Genomic DNA, 26,300 nt, shown 5'->3' on the forward strand with positions numbered 1-26,300 from the left:
TAGTTAGACTGAGAAAGAAAAAAACAGGGATGATGCAAATAAATAAATTCAGAAACGAGAGGGACATTACTGCTGACCCCAGAGAAATAACAAGCATCATAAGAGGATACAATGAACAACTGTGTGCCAACAAATTAGACAACCTAGATGCAATGACAAACTCCTAGAAATACACTAACAGCCTACACTGACTCTAGAAGAAACAGAAGACCTCAACAGAGCAATTATACATAAAGAGATCAAATCAGTCATCAAAAACCTCAAAACAAAGAAAAGCCCAGGACCAGACGGCTTCACAGGTGAATTTTACCAATCATTCCAAGAAGAAGTAACACCAATTCTGCTCAAACTCTTCCAAAAAACTGAACAGGAGGGAACAACACCAAACTCATTCTATGAGGCCAACATCTCCTAATACCAAAGCCAGATAAAAATACTACAAGAAAAGAAAATTATAGACCAAATTTTCTTACAACTATAGATTCAAAAATCCTCAACAAAGTACTTGCAAATCAAATCTAACATCACATTAAAAGAATTATACACCCATGATCAAGTGGGTTTTACACAGGTACGCAAGGTGGCTTAACATAAGAAAATCAATTAACGTATTTAATACACCACCTTAATAAAATGAAAGGAATAAACCACATGATCATCTCCACTGACACAGAAAAAGCATTTGATAAAATCCAGAATACTTTCTTGATAAAAACACTTAGAAAAATAGGAATAAAAGGAAACTTCCTCAACATGATAAAGGGCATGTATGAAAAACTCACAGCTAACATACTCAATGGTGAAAGAATGAAAGCTTTCCCTCTAAGATCTGGAACAAGACAAGGATGCCCACTGTCACCACTGTTATTCAACATTGTGCTGGAAGTTTTCACCAGAGCAGTTAAGCAAGAAAAAGAAATAAAAGGCATACTAACTGGAAAGGAAAGTAAAACTTTTTATTATTTACAGATGACATAATCCTATATAAAGTCCTAAAAAAATCTACAACAAAGCTACTAGAGCTAATAAATTAAGCAAAGTGGTGGGGTACAAGATCAACACACAAAAATCAGTACTGTTCTATACACTAGTATTGAGCAGGTTGAGGAAATCAAGGAAAAAATTCCATTCATAATAGCAACTAAAAGAATGAAATATCTAGGAATACATTTAACCAAGGATGTAAAGGACTTGTACATAGAAAAGTACAAGACGTTGCTAAAAGAAATCTAAGAAGGCCTAAATAAATGGAAGGAAATTACATGTTCGTGGATTGGAAGACTATATATCATTAAGATGTCAATTCTACCCAAAGTGATTTACGGATTCAATGCAATCCCAATCAAAATTCCAACAGCATACTATGAAGAAATGGAAAAGCCAATTCTCAAATTTATTTGGAAGGGTAAGGAGGCTCCAAATGGGCAAAAACATTTTGAAGAAGAACGATGTTGTAAGACTCACATTTCCTGATTTTAAAACATGTTACACATCTATGGTGGCTAAAACAGCATGGTACTGGCACAAGAATAGAAATACTGACCAACGGAATTGAATTGAGAGCTCAGAAGTAGACCCTTACATCTATGCTCAACTGATTTTTAACAAGGCTACCAAGTCTACTCAACTGGTAAAGAACAGTCTCTTCAACAAATGGTGTGGGGAAAACTGGATATTCATAAGCAAAAGAATGAAGACCACTATGTCACACCACATACAAAAATTAACTCAAAATGGATCAAAGATCTAAATATAAGAACCAGAACTATAAAACTTCTAGAAGAAAATGTAGGGAAGCATCCTCAAGATCTTGTGGTAGGCAAAGTTTTTTCAGACTTTATACCAAAAGCACAAGCAACAAATGAAAAAATAGATAAAATGGACTTCAACGAAATTAAAACTTTTATGCAACAAAGGACCTTATCAAGAAAATGAAAAGAGATTCCACAGAATAGGGGAAATATTTGGAAACTATATGTTCTAGTTTGCTCATGCTGCCAGAATGCAAAACACCAGAGACGGATTGGCTTTTATAAAAGGAGGTTTATTTGGTTACACGGTTACAGTCTTAAGGCCATAAAATGTCCAAGGTAATGCATCAACAATTGGGTACCTTCACTGGAGGATGGCCAATGGTGTCCAGAAAACCTCCGTTAGCTGGGAAGGCATGTGGCCGGCGTCTGCTCTGGAGTTCTGCTTTCAAAATGGCTTTCTCCCAGGATGTCCTCTCTAGGCTTCAGCTCCTCAAAAATGTCACTCTTAGTTGCTCTTGGGGTGTTTGTCCTCTCTTAGATTCTCCGGAGCAAAAGTCTGCTTTAAAAGGCCATCTCCAAAATGTCTCTGTAAGCTGAAGCTCCTCTCTCAGCTCCTGTGCATTCTTCAAAGTGTCCCTCTTGGCTGTAGCAAGCTTGCTCCTTCTGTCTGAGCTTATATAGTGCTCCAGTAATTTAATTCAGACCCACCCTGAATGGGCGGGGCAACATCTCCATGGAAATTATCCAACCAAAGGTCTTATCCACAGTTGATTGAATCACATCTCCATGGAATCACCCAAAGGATTCCAAAATCTAATCAACACTAATATGTCTGCCCACACAAGAATGCATCAAAGATAATGGCATTTTGGGGGACATAATACATCAAACTGGCACACTATACATCTGAAAAGCGTTTAATATCCAGGATATATTAAAAACTCCTACAACTCAACAACAAAAAGACATGTAACCCAATTAAAAAATGGGAAAAAGATTCAAGTAGACTTTTCTCCAAAGAAGATATACAAGTAGCCAATAAATACATGAAAAGATGTTCAATGTCATTAGCCACGAGGGAAATGCAAATCTATACCACAATGGGATGTCATCTCCACTGACTAAAATGGCTACTATAAAAAACAACAAGTGTTGGAGAGTGTATTAGTTAGGGTTCTCTAGAGAAACAGAATCAACAAGAAATATCTATAAATATAAAATTTTATAAGTGTCTCACGCAACTGTGGGGATGCACGAGTCCAAATTCCGTAGGGCAGGCAGCAAGCTGGCAACTCCAAGGAAGATGTTTGATGAACTCCTCAGGCAGTAAACTGGCAACTTTGATGGACGTATTCGATGAAGTCCTCAGGAACAAACTGGCAACTTCGATGAACTCCTCAGGAAATGTTTCGCTGGTCAGCTGAAGAAGAAGTGAAAGTCCTCTGTCTGCCTCACTTAAAAGTCCTCAACTGATTGGATTAAATCCAGCTGATTGCATTCTCTCATTGTGGAAGACATGCCCTTCATTGATGTAATCAGTCACAGCTGCAGCCAATTGACTCATGATTTAATAAACCAGCCTTCTGGTTTATTAACCAGCCACAAATGTCCCTGCAGTAACAGTTAGGCCAGTGCTTGCTTGACCAGACACCTGGGTACCATCCCCTGGCCAAGTTGACACAAGAGAGGATGCCGCGAAATAGAAACCCTTGTACGTTGTTGGTGGGGATGTAAAATGGTACAACTGCTGTGGAAAATACTTTGGCAGCTTCTCAAAAAGTAAAACATAGAATTACCATATGACCTGGTGTTCTGGTTTGCTAATGCTGTTGTTATGCAAAATACCAGAAATGGATTGGCTTTTACAAAGGGGATTTATTAAGTTACAAATGTATAGTTCTAAGGCCATAAAAGTGTCCAAACTAAGGCATCAACAAGAGGATACCTTCACTGAAGAACGGCCGATGGCATCTGGAACACTTCTGTCAGCTGGGAAGGCACGTGGCTGGTGTCTGCTGGTCCTTTGCCACTGGGTTGCATTGCTTTCAGCTTCTGATTCCAGTGGCTTTATGAGAGGATAAAAGGCAGGGACATTTGGAGAGAGTTTAGAGAGAGAAACGCTCCCAAGAAGCGAGAAAAGATCCACAGAACCTGAAAGAGCCAGAACCTGAAAGCAATGAAACCCAGGAGAGAAGGACCAGCAGATGCCAGCCATGTGCCTTCCTATGTGACAGAGAAAACTCAGATGCCAGCAGCCTTTTTTCAGAGAAGGTATCCTCTTGCTGATGCCTTAATTTGGACATTTTTCACAGCCCTAGAATTATAACTTGTAACCTAATGAATCCCCATTGTTAAAAGCCAGTCCATTTCTGGTGTGTTGCATTTTGGCAGCCTTAGCAAACCAAAACAATAGCTGCTCAAAAGGAAAATGAGATTAAAATGGGACTGTCTCCAATGGACCAAGACAATAAAAATAAATAAAAATAATAAAAATAAAAATATACCCTGACACCCATATTTCACTCGAGTAAAGTAACCCCACTCCAAGGGTCTTAAATATAATTGAACAGCCAGAAAACGAACCTCACTGCAATCAAGAAAGAAATCACACATGAAAAATGAAAAGGAAAAAAGGAACAAAATGACTGACAAGCCTACTCAGTCACTTAAAATACATTAAGCGAAAAAAAGCAGGTTGTGGAGCAGGTACAGTCCTATTTTGGTAAAATAATATGTGTTAACATATGCAAAGGAAAACACCTAGAAGAATATTCACCCCAATATTAAATATATTTTATTTATTTCTCATAAGTGAGATTCTGTGAGTTCTGTGCCCTTTTCAATTTCATTTGATTTATTATTTTTAAAAAATAAATATTTATCAATCACTCACCCTTTGCCAGGTTAGATTCTGGGAATATAGGCAAAACAAAACCCAAATCTCCAGGGCTTTGCAGTCCGTATTTCTACAATGTTGGAATTGTTTACAACAAACATCACTACCTTATAGCAAAAAAAGAAAAAAAAAAGGAAGAAAAGAAACAAGTAGAAATAAACTTAAAGGGAAATAAATACTCTATAGAGACTATTTTACTTCCAGCCCTCATTAACTCCTGCCTAATCCATCATACCACACTCCCAGCTCTCTGTTTCCTCTCTTCTCCTACACCTCCTAGACCCCACCCAGTCTTTCTGCCAGCTTGTGAACATCCTCCTGGATGAAGGGACGGAGCCCAGTTGGGAACCAAATGGCCTCTTCTGCCCGACGCAGGGCACCTTAGCAGGAGCCCTTTGCTCAGGGATCCCCTCTCAGCCTGGCTGGGACTTTGCCAGATCGGCACTGCAATCCGAACCTCTTCCCACCTCCCTTCCCACTCTCCTTTCACAGGTATCAGACCTGTCTCATCGTCTAAAGCCTCTCCCCACCTTCTCCTCCTCCTTCCCCCTTTATCCTTCTTGGGCATTTCTCCCAGTAAAAACCATTCTGCTATCCGATTCTGAGATGATGCAAACCGATGCAGGTATCAATGAAAAAGATGCTAGGAGAGGGTTTATAAATAATACGACTACAAATAGGCTTGCCTAAGAGATGTGTGCACAAAGATGTGCTGGATCCAGACTTCACAAGCTCTCCTGGGTGCACGAATCCCCTGGGGTCCTGCGGAAATGCAATTTCTGGCCCAGCAACCCTGGGGGTGGGGCCGGAGAGTCTGCACTTCCAAAAAGCAACCCGGTGGTGCAGATGCTGCTGATCCAACGACCCCGGTCTGTGCTGCAAGGTGCTGGACCTCTTCCGTTGGCCTTGCCTGTCTGTCTCCACCCTGCTCTGTGCCCTGGGAGGCTGTCAACATAGACAACAAAATCAGCTTCCCAATCTCTGGCTTCCAGCGAGGGGCACCGGCAGCAGATCAGAGGGCAGGAGGAAAGGGAGGTCAGCGCTTGGGGATCGCTCCTTCCTGGGTGTCTGTGGGCTGGCTGTGTCGCTCTGCCAAGGGCTACAGCTCCCATCAGGTAGCTCTCCATGCAGTTTCTCTTGTGGAATCCCAGTAACCCCTCCCTCTTGTTTCCCCTCTGTGGCTCCCCACTTTTACTAGCCTTAGATACATGTCTTGTGGCTATCCCTAACCCTTGCCTAACCTTCTGTAAATAGTCCCTTATTAAACGTCCCTCAGTTCTCAGCCAAAGTGCTATCTGTCCCTTGCCAGACCCTGACTGCTACAAGCCCTGCTCAAACCAGGATTTGTTATAATAGCAAAAACCTGGAAACACACTATAAACTGGTAGCGTCTAAAATCATTAAATAAATTATGGCAATCTACTTAATGGTGTTACATGCAGCCATTAGAAAGTACGTAGCAGATCTATATTTGCCCACATGGAAAGATGCCCAAGACATGTGTTACACGGAAAAAAATTAAAAAGAAAGAAAGGAAGAAAGAAAGAAATATCCGGAATAGCATGCATAGTATGAAACTATCCATTTAAAAAAGTAAATTATGCATTGGTTAAGGCTTGGATTGCAAGTGATGGCAATCCTACACAAAAAAGACCTAACCAAAAAGAAGCAGGTGGAGACATTAAAGGGTGAGGTTGGCTGGAGGGTTCCTGGTGTAAGCAATGCGACTCTTCTCTGTGTCCCTTGGCTCCGCTCTGCTGTGGGTGGCTTCACTCTCAGGGAGGCTCCCTTGAACACAGCCGGATAGCTGACAACCTCAGCACAGAGGGCCTCGCTCCCAACGGCTTCAGCAAAAATCTTGCCTTGGACATGCGCTAGGCCCTGAACCACAAGGATGGAGAATGGGGGAGGGAGACTCCCCAAAAGAAAAGGGGTGTCTCCTCCCAGAGTAGGCGAGTCAGAGCCGGCAGAAGCAACAGAGTGCACTCTAGAAGGAAATGCAGAAAATCTGCTTCTCTAATCAGGCCCCAGGAGATGCTGTAGCCGCTGCTCTGTGGCCCACAGACTCGGAGAATCGCCGAGGAAGAGGGCGAAGGCCCTAGGAGGCGCTTGTAGCCCCGACGACCCGGCCCAAGTGAGGGAGTGTGGCCGACGGTCCCCGTGGCACATTCTGGGAGTACCAGTGGACCCCTTCGCCCGCTGACCCAAATAAACAACCTCTTAGGACGCGCTGGTTGAGTGCCAGGCGCTGGGGAATCAGCGGCGCCCGCCCCAGGCCAGGTCTGCGCGGCGGTGGGCCCGGGCCCCGACCCCGACGCCGGCCGGGCTGGATGGATGGTCGGGAGCTCGCAGCGCTCGGAGCTCCCCACCGGGAGGCGCCTCCGGGGCCGCCACGGGGCCTCCAGCGGGCTTGCGACAGCAGAGGCGGACCCGCCGGCCGGGGCGGGCGCTCCTCCAGCTTCCCGGAACGCGCGGAGCCTCCCGGACTCCGGCGGTGGAGGCGCGGCCCCGGTTCCCCCAGCGCGCGCCCGCCCCAGACGGCGCGTGGCACTGATCCCCGGCGCGCACCCAGCAGGCGCGCGGCCCCGTCTCCCCGCGGCGCGCGCCCGGCCGGAGCGGACGCGCGGCCCCGCCCCCGGCGGGCGGAAGGGGGCGCGGGCGCGGGTATCCGGGGGTGGAGCGGCGCGGGGCGGCGGGCGGCGATGGGCGAGGGCGGGCTGCCCCCGGCCTTCCAGCTGCTGCTGCGCGCCTGCGACCAGGGCGACACGGACACGGCGCGGCGGCTGCTGGAGCCCGGGGCGGCGGATCCGGCGGAGCGCGGCGCGGAGCCCGAGGCGGGCGCGGAGGCGGCGGGGCCCGAGGCGGCGGGGCCCGGGGCGGCGGCCGGCGCGCCCGTGCCCGTGGACTGCTCGGACGAGGCGGGCAACACGGCGCTGCAGTTCGCCGCGGCCGGGGGCCACGAGCCGCTCGTGCGCTTCCTGCTGCGCCGCGGCGCCTCGGTCAACAGCCGCAACCACTACGGCTGGAGCGCGCTCATGCAGGCGGCCAGGTGAGGGGCCCGGGCGCGCCGGGAGGCAGCGGGGCCAGGACTCGTGGAGGCGGGTTCCGCTTTGCGCCGCTTGGGCTCGGAGTTAGCAAAGTCTGGATGTTAGAAACTTCGGCCTTTCAGAACAGAATCTCGGAGTTTGAGGCTCTCGGAATGGTAGAGGCGTTGAGTTTTTCCTTTTTGCAACCCGGGGTTTTTAAAAACCTATTCATCCATCCCGACCTGGGACCCAGGTAAAGTCCCCACGGGAAACAGGTGGCATGCCGGTGCCAGGCAAGGGGAATGGACTTGACGGAGGAAGGTTCGGAGAACTCCGGGGCACCTGACCAGGTCTGGGGAGGTGGGGGCTTCTGGTAAAGATAATATACATCCAGTTTGAGACCTGAGGATGCAGAGAGTTAATCAGAACAGGAGTGGGAGGTAAGTACAGGGTGACAGGAGGCTCGTGTGAAAGCTTGGGGGTTGGTAGATATGACCAGGAAGGGGCTGGGGGTTGTGAGAGATGAGCCCTCCCAGGAGAGGAGAAGGCAGGTGCCAGGTGACTGAGCAGAGAAAGGCCGGTTATACCGAGGGCAGTGGGAAGCCATGGAAGGTTCCAGGCAGAACGAGTGACAGCACCAAGTTTCTGTTTTAGACAGGTCACTTTCACTGCAGTGTGGGAGTGGATGGGAGCAGTAGGCTAGAGTCGGGTGATTGCAGAAGTCCAGGTAAGAGATGATGGTGGTCTGGATCAGGGTGGAGACAGTGGTGGGAGAGCAAAGAGATGAGTTTGAGACTTGCTCCAGAAGGGGGATCAACAGGACCTGGTGGTACATGATGGCCACTGTGGAGGGGGCGAGGGGGACAGCGAGGATGACTTCCAGACTTCCGGTTTGGGCAACCAGGTGTGATGGCAGTGTCATTCACTGAGAGAGCCCAGGAGAAGGGACAGGCTCGGGCACGTGTCTGGCCTTCAGGAACATGCCAAGTAGAGGTCTCTGCAGAGGATCACCAAAGAAGAGGTGTCCAGCCGGAAGTTGGATGTAGGAGTCCAGAGGCAAAGGAGGGGCTGGGCCTGGGGGTACAGATTAGAATCATCAATGACAACTGGAACTTTGGAGAGGAAGAAATTATCCAGGGAGAGTGTGTAATGTCAGAGTGATGCCTAATAATGGTAGCTGAGCCTGTCAGTTTAGTCATTGCTGCAAAACCACCATGAACCTGGTAGCTTTATTAAAACAACAGCCACTTATTTAGCCTGTAGTTTTGCTGTTCCGGTCTCATCTGGGTTTAACCACACATCCATGGTCGACTGTGAGGTTCTAGGTGGTTCTGTTTCTGAGGCTGGCTGGGTGGTGGCTGTGGCCACGGGGCAGCTGGACCACGTCTCTTGTGTTGTCCAGCAGGCTAGCCCGGGCTTCACGTGGCGGCAGCAGGGTCCCCGGATTTGGAAGCACACTGACTGCTTCTGCCACATTCTCTTGGCCAAAGTAAATCACAAGGCCAGGTGACATTCAAAGAGTCAGGCATAAATGATGGCAAAGTCGCAATGCCCAGTGGTGGACACAGGGAGGGGAAGAACCCTGCTGTCGTTTTGCAAACACTCTACTAGGCAGGTATCTGTGGAACACATTCATGCAAGCCCTGTGTTACCCCATTTAATCCACATACAGTCCTAAGCGGTAGGTACTGTTTCGACCACAGCCACTTTATGGAAAAGGAAACGGAGACAGAGAGGTTAAGTGGCTTGCCCCAGGCCACACAGCTATCAAGATTCGCACCCTGGTTGTCACACTCCAGAGCCTGCCCACTCTTGACCACCTCACCAGGGCAGAACCCAGCAAAACATCAGCATTTAAAGATTGGAGAGAGCAAGGGGTCATTGGGAATTTAGGAGGGAAATGAGAATATGGACACCAGTGTCTCTTCAGAGGGAGAGAGACGACAGGGTCTGCCTTAGCAGCGGCCGAGGGATCGAGGATTTGGGCAGGAGCCTCTGTGTGGATGGTCCGGACCCAGGCAGGATTGCTGGGGCAGGCGTGATGGGATGCAAACACACAGCACGTGTAGATGCCCTTCCCCATGAGCTGCGCTCTGCCAGGGGCAGGAGGCTTGCTGGGGTCTTTAGGATGGGTTTTAGGATGGGATGGATTTGGGCAGTCTTCCCTGCCGATGGGATGGGCATCGCAGAGAAATAATTCACAGCCATAGGTAGTAAGAGGAGGGGGAGTTTCCTACACTGAGTTTACATTATTCCTACAGAGGAATGTGTTCAGAATTCCAGCCACTTTTTTAAAAGTTTATAGTTAAAGCAATGTAATAATAACCCTTAAGAGCATTTTAAATGTCATCTTTGAATAGGTAATAGATTCATAAGGTTCAAACGTACAACTCTGCGTGCATGCACACAGATAAAGGTATACGGTGACGTTTGTCATCCTGTTCTTGTCTCTCAGGACCCGCCCACCCCTCACCAGTTTCTTACATACAACCTTCTGGAATTTCTTGTTTCAGGGTTTCTCCACTTTGGTACATTGATTTTTTGCACCAGATACCTTTGTGGTGGGGGCCTTCCCGTACATAGTGGGATGTTTAGCAGGATCCCGGGCCTCCACTCCCTAGATGCCTGTAGCAGCCCCTCCCCCAGTTGTAACAACCAAAAATGTCCCTGGGTGATATAATCGCCCCCCGTTGGGAGCCACTTGTTTATACATATACCGGCAGATATGATTGTTGGTTCTTGTCATCCCCGCTTTTTACACACTTCATTCTGTTCTGTACTCTGTGTTTTTCACTTAATGTACTTTGGTAATGTTTCCATATTGGCACATAAAACCCGTCCTCATTTTTAAATAGCCACATGATATTCCTCTGTTTGGTAATTAACCAATACTCTGTTGATGGCCTTTTGGGTTTTCCCAGTCTCTTGCTATTACACTCAGTGGTACAATGAAAACCGAAACCTGGGCCGTTTCACACACGAGCAAGTACGTCTGCCGGAAATTCTCCAAAGGGGGAATGTGGTCATTTGTAATTTTAATGAATATTGCCAGATCGCTCTCTGTACAAGTGTGTTCGTTGTGGCTGCTTTCACAAATTATCACCCTTAGGGGCTGGAAACAGCATGAGTTTACTCTCAGTTCTGGATGTCAGAAGTCTGAAATGGGCCTCGCTGGGCCAGAATCGAGGTGGTGGCAGCACGTCGTTCCTTTCTAGAGGCTCCTGGGGAGAATCCATTTCCTTTTCTAGCTTCTAGAGGCCTCCTGCGTTCCTTGGCTCATGGGCCCCACCTGTTTGCAAAGCCAGCAGTGCCACTGACCTCCACTTCTGTCCTCACGTCTCCCTCATTGATTCTGACTCGACGGCTTTCTGCGTCCACGTTTAAAGGACCCTAGTGATTACCCTGGGCCCACACAGATAATCCAGGATCATCTCCCCATTTTCCCATGGTCAGCCGTTGAGCAACCTTCATCCCTCTTCTGCCTTGGAACATCACTCACAGATCCTAGGAGAAGGGGGGAACGTCTTCAGGCCATTATTCTGCCAGTACAGGTGATTAAACAGTTTATCCTCTCACCAGCCACCTGGGTGAGCCCCTGGTTTTCTGCAGCCAACAGAGCCATGTTATCAAACTTTGGGATTTTTGCCAGTCTAATGGTATCTCAGTGTAGCTGTGATTTGCATTTGTGTGTGTGTGTGTTTGCATATGTGTTGAGTGAAATAGAGCATCTTTCCATTTGTATGAGCCAGTTATATTTTTAAAAGGCATCAAAAACACAGCATTCTTCCCCGTCATCTCATCATGACTCACCCAATAATGTTTCATCTTTGTGAGTATGTTTCTAAGTGTTACACAGTTGTTCTATCTAATCTATTTAATTTGTGTTACAAGCCACATTTTATTTTTGCATTATTTTCCAATATGTTGTGTCTGTTTGCTGGTGTGGTGTTCCAGCAATGGGGCAGAGCTGAGGTTTGCCTTCCCGTTTCCCAGCCCTTAGACAATTTAGATCAGTCTGTAAACTTCCTTTGGGGACATGGTCCAGTTATAAGGTGGCAGCCACCTGTTTGCAGGGTTTTGTGCACCTACCTGCATGTTGGGATGCTTTGTCCTAAGATACCTGTTTTCTTGTCTGGAGCAGTTGGGTGAACATAAAGCCTGCAGGGCTACTGGCTTTTCTTCAGAGCCTGGGGAGAATCTGGATCTGGGCAGGGGTCTCCTCCCTCCTCCCGTCGCTCCCTGTCTCCGGTTGCACCCCGAGGCTCTCCCATTGGGCCCTGTCCCCGCATCCTCTCCCTGCCTCCCCCACCCCAGTTTCCTAAACTCTGGCCAAGTTGGTTTCACCTAGGCCTTTTCTGTGTCTCCCTGCACATTCTGGTGGTGGTCGTTTTTTAATTGAAAACCTTTATTGAGCATTTACAGTATACCAAGAGTACACCCCCACTTTACAGGTGAGCATCTGAGATTCGGGGAGATGACAAAGTTTGTCCCTGAGCATACAGACACCGGGAGCAGGGCTAGGGCTCGGACCAGGGAGCCCGGCTGCAAAACCCACGCTGTAAGCCACCTTCAGGGAAGCCCCTTCATCCCCTCCTGCATGCAAGGAAATCAGCCTTTCCTCCCAGCTCAGCCTCCTCTGGGAAGCCTGCCGTGATAGCCCCTCCTTTCTGCTCCCTGGCATTGGAAAGGCCTGTGCACGGTATCCATTGTACCATATTAGAGCCGGTGGCTCTCCCAGGTGGTACCCAGTCTGGCTGCACCTCACAATCACTTTTAAAAACAGCTCTGTTGAGATATAATTCACATGCCACCCAAGTCACCTGTGTAAAGCATACAATTCAACGGTTTAGTTCCCCGATTCCCCTCAGCCCTAAGCAACCGTGAATCTACTTTCCATCTCTGTAGATTTCCCTCCTCGGGATTTCCGTATGGATGGAATCATAAGAGATGGACTTTTGTGACTGGATTCTTTTACTTTGTGTTATGTTTTGAGGTTTATCCATGTTGTAGAATGTAACAACTCCATTCCTTTCTTATGGCTGCATAGTATTCTATTGCATAGATATGGTACTTTTTTTTAATCCATTCATCAGTCCATGGACACTTGGGTTGTTTCCATCTTTTGGCTGTTGTGAATAATGCCGCTGTGAACATTCACGTTCAGGTTTTCGTGTGGAGATGGGTTTTCATTTCTCTTGGGGATATACCTAGGAGTGGAATGGCTGGGCCATATGGTAACCATATGTAATCGTTTGAGGAGCTGTCAGGCTGTTTTCCACAGTGGCTGTGCCATTTGTGCCATTTTACATCCCCACCAGCCGTGTGTGAGGGCTCTGGGGTTCCCGTACCCTCCCCGATACCTGTTACTACAGACTTTTTGTTCCAGCCTTCCTAGTGGGTGAGAAGTGCTATCTGCTCAGACTGGCATGTTTTTCCAAAGACATATTCCAGGGTTCTCTTTCCAGAGATTCTGGTTTAGAAGGCGAGCGACTCTGGGCAGAGGCCCCCCCATTCATTCTCGTGCACGGTAGGTTTGGGAGCCTTTGGGGGCAGGAATTGCGTTTTCTACCTCTGGACTTCCCCCGAACACAGAGGGGCCTTCCATGAGCCTCCAGGGTGTGTTTCTGAGCGAAGGCTGCGTTTTTTGCACTTGACGTGCTCAAGGCATCTCAAAGACCCTTGCTGTTAACCAGGATCTGCCGGGTGCCCCATGGTATCTCCTGAGTAGTTTCAGCAAGTTCATTTCTGTTCCTCTTAATGGAAAGGAGACTCGGGAGAGTTAGGGTAAGCTCCAACTGTTAAAGAATCATAAGCTGGTGATGACACCATCTCTGCTCGGATCCTGTCTCCGGCTGGGCTGGGTTGTGCTTGGGCCTTCTGCTACACAGCACACGTCGAAGCTCAGTGCTGAGAAGTAACATGCCTGGGAGACTTACTGCGGGGCCGTCGGACTTTCCCTCCGGATCAGGGCAGAGGCAGGCTTGAGTGTGGACACTTTCCAGTCTTGTGCCCTTCCTTCCCGAATCTAGGCAACCTCAGAATCCTCCGCAACACAGAGCTCCAGGCCTCCACTTCCTGTTGAAATGAGCATCTTGTTCATCCTTCCATCTCCGTGCACCAAGGCTCCTCTCTGGATTAGGCCTGTGGCTGGGCTGCATTTGGTCTCTAAAATGTTCTGGTATCAGAAATGGTTACATTTTCACTTTGTAATTAGTGTGGCTTTTTTTTTTTTTTTTTTACCTAATCTTAAAATATTAGCTAACCTTTGACTTACTTTGTGCCAAGTGCTAGTGTTGAGTGCTTTAAATGAACCCACTCAGTCACTTTTCAGAAAACCCTAGCGGTTTTCCTCGTCATTCTACAGAGGAGACCGAGGCACAGAGAAGTTAAGTTACTTGCCCAAGGCCACACAGCTAGTGAGTGTCACAATCAGAATTCACACCCTAGCAGGTGGCTCTGGAGCCTTTGCTCCCAGCCCATGCTGGCGGCTGCCGCCTCGCCACGAATCCTGTGGCAACTGTAGGCCTCCCTCCCGGTGCTGTCGGGAAGAAGCTCCTTGCCAGCTTTGCACGCTGTTCACTTTGGGTTGTAACTTTGCCAGTGGCTTCTTTGTCTTCTTTCATCTGCCCTCCATCCTCTCGCCTGCCAGTGTAGCAGAGCTGGGCTCCCGGTCCTCTGCTTTCAGGACGTGGGAGTATGGCCAGTTCTTTAAACACGGATGCTGGAGGTGGGGCAAGATGGCAGACTGGTGAGCTGTATGTTTTAGTTACTCCTCCAGGAAAGTAGGTAGAAAGCCAGGAACTGCGTGGACTGGACACCACAGAGCAATCTGACTTTGGGCATACTTCATACAACACTCATGAAAACGTGGAACTGCTGAGATCAGCGAAATCTGTAAGTTTTTGCGGCCAGGGGACCCGCGCCCCTCCCTGCCAGGCTCAGTCCCGTGGGAGGAGGGGCTGTCAGCTCCGGGAAGGAGAAGGGAGAACTGCAGTGGCAGCCCTTATCAGAAACTCATTCTACTGATCCAAACTCCAACCATAGATAGACTGAGACCAGACACCAGAGAATCTGAGAGCAGCCAGCCCAGCAGAGAGGAGACAGGCATAGAAAAAAAACAACACGAAAAACTCCAAAATAAAAGCGGAGGATTTTTGGAGTTCTGGTGAACATAGAAAGGGGAAGGGCAGAGCTCAGGCCCTGAGGCGCATATGCAAATCCCGAAGAAAAGCTGATCTCTCTGCCCTGTGGACCTTTCCTTAATGGCCCTGGTTGCTTTGTCTCTTAGCATTTCAATAACCCATTAGATCTGTGAGGAGGGCCCTTTTTTTTTTTTTTTTTTTTAAATCCTTTTTTCTTTTTCTAAAACAATTACTCTAAGAAGCCCAATACAGAAAGCTTCAAAGACTTGCAATTTGGGCAGGTCAAGTCAAGAGCAGAACTAAGAGAGCTCTGAGACAAAACGCAATAATCCAGTGGCTGAGAAAATTCACTAAACACCACAACTTCCCAAGAAAACGGGGGTGTCCGCTCACAGCCATCATCCTGGTGGACAGGAAACACTCCTGCCCATCGCCAGCCCCATAACCCAGAGCTGCCCCAGACAACCCAGTGTGACGGGAGTGCTTCAAATAACAGGCACACACCACAAAACTGGGCATGGACATTAGCCTTCCCTGCAACCTCAGCTGATTGTCCCAGAGTTGGGAAGGTAGAGCAGTGTGAATTAACAAAGCCCCATTCAGCCATCATTTCAGCAGACTGGGAGCCTCCCTACACAGCCCAGCAGCCCAGAACTGCCCTGGGGGGACGGCACTCACCTGTGACATAGCACAGTCATCCCTCAACAGAGGACCCGGGGTGCACGGCCTGGAAGAGGGGCCCACTAGCAAGTCTCAGGAGCCATACGCCAATAACAAGGACTTGTGGGTCAGTGGCAGAGACAAACTGTGGCAGGACTGAACTGAAGGATTAGACTATTGCAGCAGCTTTAAAACTCTAGGATCACCAGGGAGATTTGATTGTTAGAGCCACCCCCCCTCCCTGACTGCCCAGAAACACGCCCCATATACAGGGCAGGCAATACCAACTACACACGCAAGCTTGATACACCAATTGGACCCCACAAGACTCACTCCCCCACTCACCAAAAAGGCTAAACAGAGGAGAACTGGCTTGTGGAGAACAGGTGGCTCGTGGACGCCACCTGCTGGTTAGTTAGAGAAAGTGTACTCCACAAAGCTGTAGATCTGATAAATCAGAGATAAGGACTTCAATTGGTCTACACATCCTAAAAGAACCCTATCAAGTTCAGCAAATGCCACGAGGCCAAAAACAACAGAAAATTATAAAGCATATGAAAAAACCAGACGATATGGATAACCCAAGCCCAAGCACCCAAATCAAAAGATCAGAAGAGCCACAGCACCTAGAGCAGCTACTCAAAGAACTAAAGATGAACAATGAGACCCTAGTACGGGATACAAAGGAAATCAAGAAGACCCTAGAAGAGCATAAAGAAGACATTGCAAGACTAAATAAAAAAATGGATGATCTTATGGAAATTAAAGAAACTGTTGACCAAATTAAAAAGATTCTGGACACTCATAGTACAAGACTAGAGGAAGTTGAACAACGAATCAGTGACCTGGAAGATGACAGAATGGAAAATGAAAGCATAAAAGAAAGAATGAGGAATAAAATTGAAAAAATCGACATGGACCTCAGGGATACGATAGATAATATGAAACGTCCGAATATAAGACTCATTGGTGTCCCAGAAGGGGAAGAAAAGGGTAAAGGTCTAGGAAGAGTATTCAAAGAAATTGTTGGGGAAAACTTCCCAAATCTTCTGAACAACATAAATACACAAATCATAAATGCTCAGCGAACTCCAAATAGAATAAATCCAAATAAACCCACTCCGAGACATATACCGATCACACTGTCAAACACAGAAGAGAAGGAGCAAGTTCTGAAAGCAGCAAGAGAAAAGCAATTCACCACATACAAAGGAAACAGCATAAGACTAAGTAGTGACTACTCAGCAGCCACCATGGAGGCAAGAAGGCAGTGGCACGATATATTTAAAATTCTGAGTGAGAAAAATTTCCAGCCAAGAATACTTTATCCAGCAAAGCTCTCCTTCAAATTTGAGGGAGAGCTTAAATTTTTCACAGACAAACAAATGCTGAGAGAATTTGCTAACAAGAGACCTGCCCTACTGGAGATACTAAAGGGAGCCCTACAGACAGAGAAACAAAGACAGGACAGAGAGACTTGGAGAAAGGTTCAGTACTAAAGAGATTCGGTATCGGTACAATAAAGGATATTAATAGAGAGAGGGAAAAATATGACAAACATAAACCAAAGGATAAGATGGCTGATTCACGAAATGCCTTCACGGGTATAATGTTGAATGTAAATGGATTAAACTCCCCAATTAAAAGATATAGATTGGCAGAATGGATCAAAAAAAATGAACCATCAATATGTTGCATACAAGAGACTCATCTTAGACACAGGGACACAAAGAAACTCAAAGTGAAAGGATGGAAAAAAATATTTCATGCAAGCTACAGCCAAAAGAAAGCAGGTGTAGCAATATTAATCTCAGATAAAATAGACTTCAAATGCAGGGATGTTTTGAGAGACAAAGAAGGCCACTACATACTAATAAAAGGGGCAATTCAGCAAGAAGAAATAACAATCGTAAATGTCTATGCACCCAATCAAGGTGCCACAAAATACATGAGAGAAACACTGGCAAAACTAAAGGAAGCAATTGATGTTTCCACAATAATTGTGGGAGACTTCAACACATCACTCTCTCCTATAGATAGATCAACCAGACAGAAGACCAATAAGGAAATTGAAAACCTAAACAATCTGATAAATGAATTAGATTTAACAGACATCTACAGGACATTACATCCCAAATCACCAGGATACACATACTTTTCTAGTGCTCATGGAACTTTCTCCACAATAGATCATATGCTGGGACATAAAACAAGCCTCAATAAATTTAAAAAGATTGAAATTATTCAAAGCACATTCTCTGACCACAATGGAATACAATTAGAAGTCAATAACCATCAGAGACTTAGAAAATTCACAAATACCTGGAGGTTAAACAACACACTCCTAAACAATCAGTGGGTTAAAGAAGAAATAGCAAGAGAAATTGCTAAATATATAGAGACGAATGAAAATGAGAACACAACATACCAAAACCTATGGGATGCAGCAAAAGCAGTGCTAAGGGGGAAATTTATAGCACTAAACGCATATATTCAAAAGGAAGAAAGAGCCAAAATCAAAGAACTAATGGATCAACTGAAGAAGCTAGAAAATGAACAGCAAACCAATCCTAAACCAAGTAGAAGAAAAGAAATAACAAGGATTAAAGCAGAAATAAATGACAGAGAGAACAAAAAAACAATAGAGAGGATAAATATCACCAAAAGTTGGTTCTTTGAGAAGATCAACAAGATTGACAAGCCCCTAGCTAGACTGACAAAATCGAAAAGAGAGAAGACCCATATAAACAAAATAATGAATGAAAAAGGTGACATAACTGCAGATCCTGAAGAAATTAAAAAAATTATAAGAGGATATTATGAACAACTGTATGGCAACAAACTGGATAATGTAGAAGAAATGGACAATTTCCTGGAAACATATGAACAACCTAGACTGACCAGAGAAGAAATAGAAGACCTCAACCAACCCATCACAAGCAAAGAGATCCAATCAGTCATCAAAAATCATCCCACAAATAAATGCCCAGCGCCAGATGGCTTCACAGGGGAATTCTACCAAACTTTCCAGAAAGAACTGACACCAATCTTACTCAAACTCTTTCAAAACATTGAAGAAAATGGAACACTACCTAACTCATTTTATGAAGCTAACATCAATCTAATACCAAAACCAGGCAAAGATGCTACAAAAAAGGAAAACTACCGGCCAATCTCCCTAATGAATATAGATGCAAAAATCCTCAACAAAATACTTGCAAATCGAATCCAAAGACACATTAAAAAAATCATACACCATGACCAAGTGGGGTTCATTCCAGGCATGCAAGGATGGTTCGACATAAGAAAATCAATCAATGTATTACAACACATTAAAAACTCGAAAGGGAAAAATCAATTGATCATCTCAATAGATGCTGAAAAAGCATTTGACAAAATCCAACATCCGTTTTTGATAAAAACACTTCAAAAGGTAGGAATTGAAGGAAACTTCCTCAACATGATAAAGAGCATATATGAAAAACCCACAGCCAGCATAGTACTCAATGGTGAGAGACTGAAAGCCTTCCCTCTAAGATCAGGAACAAGACAAGGATGCCCGCTGTCACCACTGTTATTCAACATTGTGCTGGAAGTGCTAGCCAGGGCAATCCGGCAAGACAAAGAAATAAAAGGCATCCAAATTGGAAAAGAAGAAGTAAAACTGTCATTGTTTGCAGATGATATGATCTTATATCTAGAAAACCCTGAGAAATCGACGATACACCTACTAGAGCTAATAAACAAATTTAGCAAAGTAGCGGGATACAAGATTAATGCACATAAGTCAGTAATGTTTCTATATGCTAGAAATGAACAAACTGAAGAGACACTCAAGAAAAAGATACCATTTTCAATAGCAACTAAAAAAATCAAGTACCTAGGAATAAACTTAACCAAAGATGTAAAAGACCTATACAAAGAAAACTACATAACTCTACTAAAAGAAGTAGAAGGGGACCTTAAAAGATGGAAAAATATTCCATGTTCATGGATAGGAAGGCTAAATGTCATTAAGATGTCAATTCTACCCAAAGTCATCTACAGATTCAATGCAATCCCAATCAAAATTCCAACAACCTACTTTGCAGACTTGGAAAAGCTAGTTATCAAATTTATTTGGAAAGGGAAGATGCCTCGAATTGCTGAAGACACTCTAAAAAAGAAAAACGAAGTGGGAGGACTTACACTCCCTGACTTTGAAGCTTATTATAAAGCCACAGTTGCCAAAACAGCATGGTACTGGCACAAAGATAGACATATAGATCAATGGAATCGAATTGAGAATTCAGAGATAGACCCTCAGATCTATGGCCGACTGATCTTTGATAAGGCCCCCAAAGTCACTGAACTGAGTCATAATGGTCTTTTCAACAAATGGGGCTGGGAGAGTTGGATATCCATATGCAAAAGAATGAAAGAAGACCCCTACCTCACCCCCTACACAAAAATTAACTCAAAATGGACGAAAGATCTCAATATAAAAGAAAGTACCATAAAACTCCTAGAAGATAATGTAGGAAAACATCTTCAAGACCTTGTATTAGGCGGCCACTTCCTAGACTTTACACCCAAAGCACAAGCAACAAAAGAGAAAATAGATAAATGGGAACTCCTCAAGCTTAGAAGTTTCTGCACCTCAAAGGAATTTCTCAAAAAGGTAAAGAGGCAGCCAACTCAATGGGAAAAAATTTTTGGAAACCATGTATCTGACAAAAGACTGATATCTTGCATATATAAAGAAATCCTACAACTCAATGACAATAGTACAGACGGCCCAATTATAAAATGGGCAAAAGATATGAAAAGACAGTTCTCTGAAGAGGAAATACAAATGGCCAAGAAACACATGAAAAAATGTTCAGCTTCACTAGCTATTAGAGAGATGCAAATTAAGACCACAATGAGATACCATCTCACACCGGTTAGAATGGCTGCCATTAAACAAACAGGAAACTACAAATGCTGGAGGGGATGTGGAGAAATTGGAACTCTTATTCATTGTTGGTGGGACTGTATAATGGTTCAGCCACTCTGGAAGTCAGTCTGGCAGTTCCTTAGAAAACTAGATATAGAGTTACCATTCGATCCAGCGATTGCACTTCTCGGGATATACCCGGAAGATCGGAAAGCAGTGACACGAACAGATATCTGCACGCCAATGTTCATAGCAGCATTATTCACAATTGCCAAGAGATGGAAACAACCCAAATGTCCTTCAACAGATGAGTGGATAAATAAAATTTGGTATATACACACTATGGAATACTACGCGGCAGTAAGAAGGAACGATCTGGTGAAACATATGACAACATGGATGAACCTTGAAGACATAATGCTGAGCGAAATAAGCCAGGCACAAAAAGAGAAATATTATATGCTACCACTAATGTGAGCTTTGAAAAATGTAAAACAAATGGTTTATAATGTAGAATGTAGGGGAACTAGCAATAGAGAGCAATTAAGGAAGGGGGAACAATAATCCAAGAAGAACAGATAAGCTATTTAATGTTCTGGGGATGCCCAGGAATGACTATGATCTGTTAATTTCTGATGGATATAGTAGGAGCAAGTTCACAGAAATGTTGCTATATTAGGTAACTTTCTTGGGGTAAAGTAGGAACATGTTGGAAGTTAAGCAGTTATCTTAGGTTAGTTGTCTTTTTCTTACTCCCTTGTTATGGTCTCTTTGAAATGTTCTTTTATTGTATGTTTGTTTTCTTTTTAACTTTTTTTTCATACAGTTGATTTAAAAAAGAAGGGAAAGTTAAAAAAAAAAAAAAAGAAAAAGAAAAACAAGGAAAAAAAAAAAAGATGTAGTTCCCCCTTGAGGAGCCTGTGGAGAATGCAGGGGTATTCGCCTACCCCACCTCCATGGTTGCTAACATGACCACAGACATAGGGGACTGGTGGTTTGATGGGTTGAGCCCTCTACCACAGGTTTTACCCTTGGGAAGACGGTTGCTGCAAAGGAGAGGCTAGACCTCCCTATGGTTGTGCCTAAGAGCCTCCTCCCGAATGCCTCTTTGTTGCTCAGACGTGGCCGTCTCTCTCTGGCTAAGCCAACTTGAAAGGTGAAATCACTGCCCTCCCCCCTACGTGGGATCAGACACCCAGGGGAGTGAATCTCCCTGGCAACGTGGAATATGACTCCCGGAGAGGAATGTAGACCCGGCATCGTGGGACGGAGAACATCTTCCTGACCAAAAGGGGGATGTGAAAGGAAATGAAATAAGCTTCAGTGGCAGAGAGATTCCAAAAGGAGCCGAGAGGTCACTCTGGTGGGCACTCTTATGCACACTTTAGACAACCCTTTTTAGGTTCTAAAGAATTGGGGTAGCTGGTGGTGGATACCTGAAACTATCAAACTACAACCCAGAACCCATGAATCTTGAAGACAGTTGTATAAAAATGTAGCTTATGAGGGGTGACAATGGGATTGGGAAAGTCATAAGGACCACACTCCACTTTGTCTAGTTTATGGATGGATGAGTAGAAAAATAGGGGAAGGAAACAAACAGACAAAGGTACCCAGTGTTCTTTTTTACTTCAATTGCTCTTTTTCACTCTAATTATTATTCTTGTTATTTTTGTGTGTGTGCTAATGAAGGTGTCAGGGATTGATTTGGGTGATGAATGTACCACTATGTAATGATACTGTAAACAATCGAAAGTACGATTTGTTTTGTATGACTGCATGGTATGTGAATATATCTCAATAAAATGAAGATAAAAAAAAAAAACCACGGATGCTAATTGCTGAAATTAATTGATAATCATACTAGCTGTTCAGAACCCCCCCCCCCCATCTTCAGTAATTACCCAATAGAAACGTTGCAGCCGCCAAATCATCTCAGCTTTCCTTGGCTCCTTTTACATCACCAGCCTGTGTGACCTCTTGGGCTCTCCTTGAGTTCAGAAAGCATCCCTAAGCTCAGAATTCCTGCCCCAGCTCATCTCTTTTCTTCCTTTGTAAAAACGTGGGGTAATAGCAACGAGGTGAGTGGATCCCGTACACAGCATTTTGAGTGACGTACGCCAGAAATAAAGGCAAACACTATAATGCTTCACCAATATGGACTAACTACAATGTGTGAACTCAGAATTGAATCTTAGAACACAGTCTAAGAGGGGAACGATTATTGTAATGGTCCCTACAGCAGTCACGTCTATTCCTGAATTGTAATGACTGTCTCCAAACTTGAGATGCTGATCCCTTAGTGTATAACCTGATTGGTCTCTGGAATAATGGGTATATCTGCGACACCTGAAACTCAGAGCTAGAGCTCGGCAGATATGAATGGCAGTATTAGTGCATACAGCAACTGTTAAAAAAGCTGAAAAAGAGTCTAGATTTCAAATAATGATATGAATGAAGCAGAGCTGGTTAAGACCAGGGCAAACCAGGCCAGAGGGTAAAGATCGAAACTGACTGTGTTTTAAAACTTCAACTACCATCTGAGACCAAGGGAAGAGATGTCTATTTGGTGCAGGATCTATATTTTCTAAACAGTATAACTCTACAGTTGGTTTGTTCTAACACCACAATTACATGGAACTCTAAATAGGAAGTGAGATTTGGTAGGTTAATATAGGTTAGAGTGAAATAGTGACACATCCCAAAGTAATTTGGGCAGAGAATAAAAATATATTTGCAGGGCCCCCCTGAGGATCTGGGGGAAGGATGTGTTGGACATTCTCACCTGGACTGATGTTGATGTTGTGACAAACATTGGGACTGGCGGTTTGATGTGCTGAGCCCTCAATCATGGGACTTGCCCTTATGAAGCTCATTACCACAAAGGAGAGTCTAAAGTTGTATGTAATGGTGCCTAAGAGTCTCCCCCTGAGTACCTCTTTGTTGCTCAGACGTGGCCCTCTCTCTCTCTAACTGAGCCATCTCGACAGGTGAACTCGCTGCCCTCCCCCCTACGTGGGACCCGACTCCCAGGGGTGTAAATCTCCCTGGCAATGCAGGATATGACTCCCAGGGATGAATGTGGACCCGGCATCGTGGGACTGAGAGTATCTTCTTGACCAAAAGGGGGATGCAAAATGAGATGAAATAGTTTCAGTGGCTGAGAGATTTCAAATGGGGTCGAGAGGTCACTCTGGTGGACATTCTTATGCACTATATAGATAACACCTCTTAGGTTTTAATATATTGGAATAGCTAGAAGTAAATACCTGAAACTACCAAACTCCAACCCAGCAGTCTGGACTACTGGAGACAATTATATAATAATGTAGATTACAAGGGGTGACAGTGTGATTGTGAAGACCTTGTGGATCACACCCCCTTTATCTAGTGTATGGATGGATGAGTATAAAAATGGGGACAAAAACTAAATGAAAAATGGGATGGGATGGGGGGTGATTTGGGTGTTCTTTTTACTTTTATTTTTTATTCTTATTCTGATTCTTTCTGATGTGAGGAAAATGTTCAGAAATAGATTGTGGTGATGAATGCATAACTATATGTTTGTACTGTGAACAGTGGATTGTACACCATACATGATTGTATGGTATGTGAATATATTTCGGTAAAACTAAATTTAATTTAAGAAATGTAGGGTAATAGAAGAGCTGAGATTTAGGGATTTTTAGGTTCAAGTTCTGACTCAGTCAGGGGCTTTAGATTAATTGCTTTCCATTCTAATTGTCAACTTCTTCATCTGTGACATGGGATTATCAGTTTATGTCATGATTTATTGAGGTCAAATGAGATAATGTGTCAGCACCTTGTAATGTGCTGTTAGGGATTTTGCTAGATTTTAGCTCATCCTTGATAACTAAACAGTGTAATCTTCTTTTAGTCTCTACACCAGTGGAGGATTGCTCAGTTCTTCATTCCTTTCCGTCACCCATGAGTGAACCTTCCTCTGTTTGGTTATGCCGTGCGTTCATTCATTCACTCATTTACTCTTTGACTCCTCCACTCATTCACTCATTTAAAATTAGCAGAGCCCCAGCATGGGCCAGCCATGATGCTAGATGCTGGAAAACAAGTGTCCATGGAGATAGCCCTGTCCTTGGACAGCCCGTCTATCTGTGGGGGAGACAGACAGACAGAACGGGCATCTGACCTGGCCTGGGGGCATCCAGAAGCTGCAGAGAGGAGGTGACACCTGAGCTGCACCCTAAAGCAAGAGCAAGAGTGTCCTAAGTAGATGAGGACAGGAGAGCACTCTGGGGGACGGGGAGGACGGCGTGGCACGGCAGGGAGGGAGGGGTGCATGGTCCGTTCTTTAAAGTCACCGTGAGCCTGTCTTCACTGCTTCTGGGGGAAATGCAGGACAAGTTCCTGAAAACCCCACTCACAATACTTTCATCAGTCGATCGATGCATAACCTCGTTTTATGTGTGTTTCTGTTTAAAGACGCCTTATTTAATAGAAATTGCTGATTCATTAACGTGGAGCTCACGGTCACAGCGCTGCAGCTCTGCCTGGAGGAAGCTTCTCTGGCACACGGATTTGCTCCGTAAGGCACGTCGCAGCCTTCTTGCACTCAGGGACGCAGCACTAGGCAGCACGTCAGCACGGCGCCCGGGGGCTATTTTAAACAGCAAAATCACCAGCAAAAAGCACAAAAATGCTTGAAACATGGCAGTAAACCTACCATGAGACGGACTTTGGGTACAGCATGGGAGCTGAAACACAGCAGAGTGTCTCCTCGTCCAACCTTGGCTGGGATTGCGTGTCGGGCAACTCAAAGCTTCTGCTGCTCGGTGCATGTCCCCAAAGGACCACAGAAGTGCTGCAAGTACTGTCATGGGGGTGACAAATAAATTCCAGTGGGGAGGTGGATTCACACATATTGTGTCTGTGAATAACAACCAATGGTAACCGGCCAGGGCAGTTCAGCCAGGCAGCGAGGGAAGGAGGCTAACAGAAGCCCGGAGTGACAATCAGAAGCTGGAAGTGACAGATTTAGGCCTTAGGACTCATTTTGGGGCTGCAGGGAGAAGGGGCAGGAGGGGACGAGCCCGGAGGCAGGGAGGCGGGTCAGGCTGGCAGCTCCTGCGTTCGCCATTTCCGTTTGCGCTGCCATCGCCCTGCCCTGGGAGGGGAGGCGGGGAGGCCCCGGCTCTCCGTCCCGGCTAAGGTGAGTGTGCTGTTCGGGTTCACGGCCCAGCGGGTATGTGAAGCTCAGCAGGGCCTCGGGCCGGCGTCCAGCCTTGGCTCTGCCTCTGGGTATGGCTGAGGCACAGACGCCCTTCCGGGAAGGAGTGGTGAGCCACAGGAAACCCAGAAGCTGCCTCGGATGCCGGTGTGACTGCGGAGTGTGCACACGGGAACCCGGCACCACCAGCCTCTCTCCCGTCATCGCTCTTTCCTTGATAGTCCACGGCCCCCTCCAGCCCTGAGCCCGGAAAGCGTGCGGCCCGTCAAACTGCTGCAGACTCCCTTTATCCAGTGTGTGGGTGGATGGGTGGGGGAATGGGGACGGGGGGACTGAATGGAAGGTGGGGTGGGATGGGGGGATGATTTGGTGTTCTTTTCTACTTTTATTTCTTCTTCTTGTTCTGATTCTTTCTGGCATAGGGAAGAGGGTCGGGAATAGATTGGGGTGATGAAGGCATAGCTGTATGGTGGTGCTGTGAGCAGCTGATTGTGCACCATGGATGATTGTGTGGTGTATGGATATATCTCAATAAAACTGAATTTAATTAAAAAAAAAAACGGTGAACAGAACTGCATGGGCAGTTTTAGGGGAGGCAGCAAAAGGAGGATGAGATTTTGCTGGGCAGATGCACCCGCTTCCCTCTTCCTAGGGTTGGGGAGTGGGGGGGGAGCATGACTGTGTGGCTCCCCACCCCA

The 26,300-nt window shown here is 45.7% G+C and overlaps 1 protein-coding gene across 7 annotated transcripts in view; it reads left to right on the forward strand.

Moving 5' to 3' along the window:
- Positions 1 to 7,352: 7,352 nt before the first annotated feature.
- Positions 7,353 to 26,300, forward strand: part of ANKS6 (ankyrin repeat and sterile alpha motif domain containing 6) — a 65,917-nt gene continuing 46,969 nt past the window's right edge. For 5 of the 7 annotated variants that reach the window (XR_005210662.1, XM_037797633.1, XM_037797634.1 and 2 more), the window contains exon 1: positions 7,353 to 7,699. Coding sequence is in view for 5 of the 7 variants with exons in the window: in XM_037797633.1 (XP_037653561.1) it covers positions 7,353 to 7,699 (347 nt within the window). In the remaining 2 variants the exon portion in view is untranslated. Of the gene's footprint in view, positions 7,700 to 24,943; positions 25,243 to 25,455; positions 25,585 to 26,300 lie in introns of those variants that run through there. The other 2 variants (XM_037797636.1, XM_037797640.1) reach the window with 2 other exon arrangements.

Source organism: Choloepus didactylus, chromosome 10 (assembly GCF_015220235.1).
Source record: "Choloepus didactylus isolate mChoDid1 chromosome 10, mChoDid1.pri, whole genome shotgun sequence".
In the NCBI taxonomy this organism is placed as follows: Eukaryota; Metazoa; Chordata; class Mammalia; order Pilosa; family Megalonychidae; genus Choloepus; species Choloepus didactylus.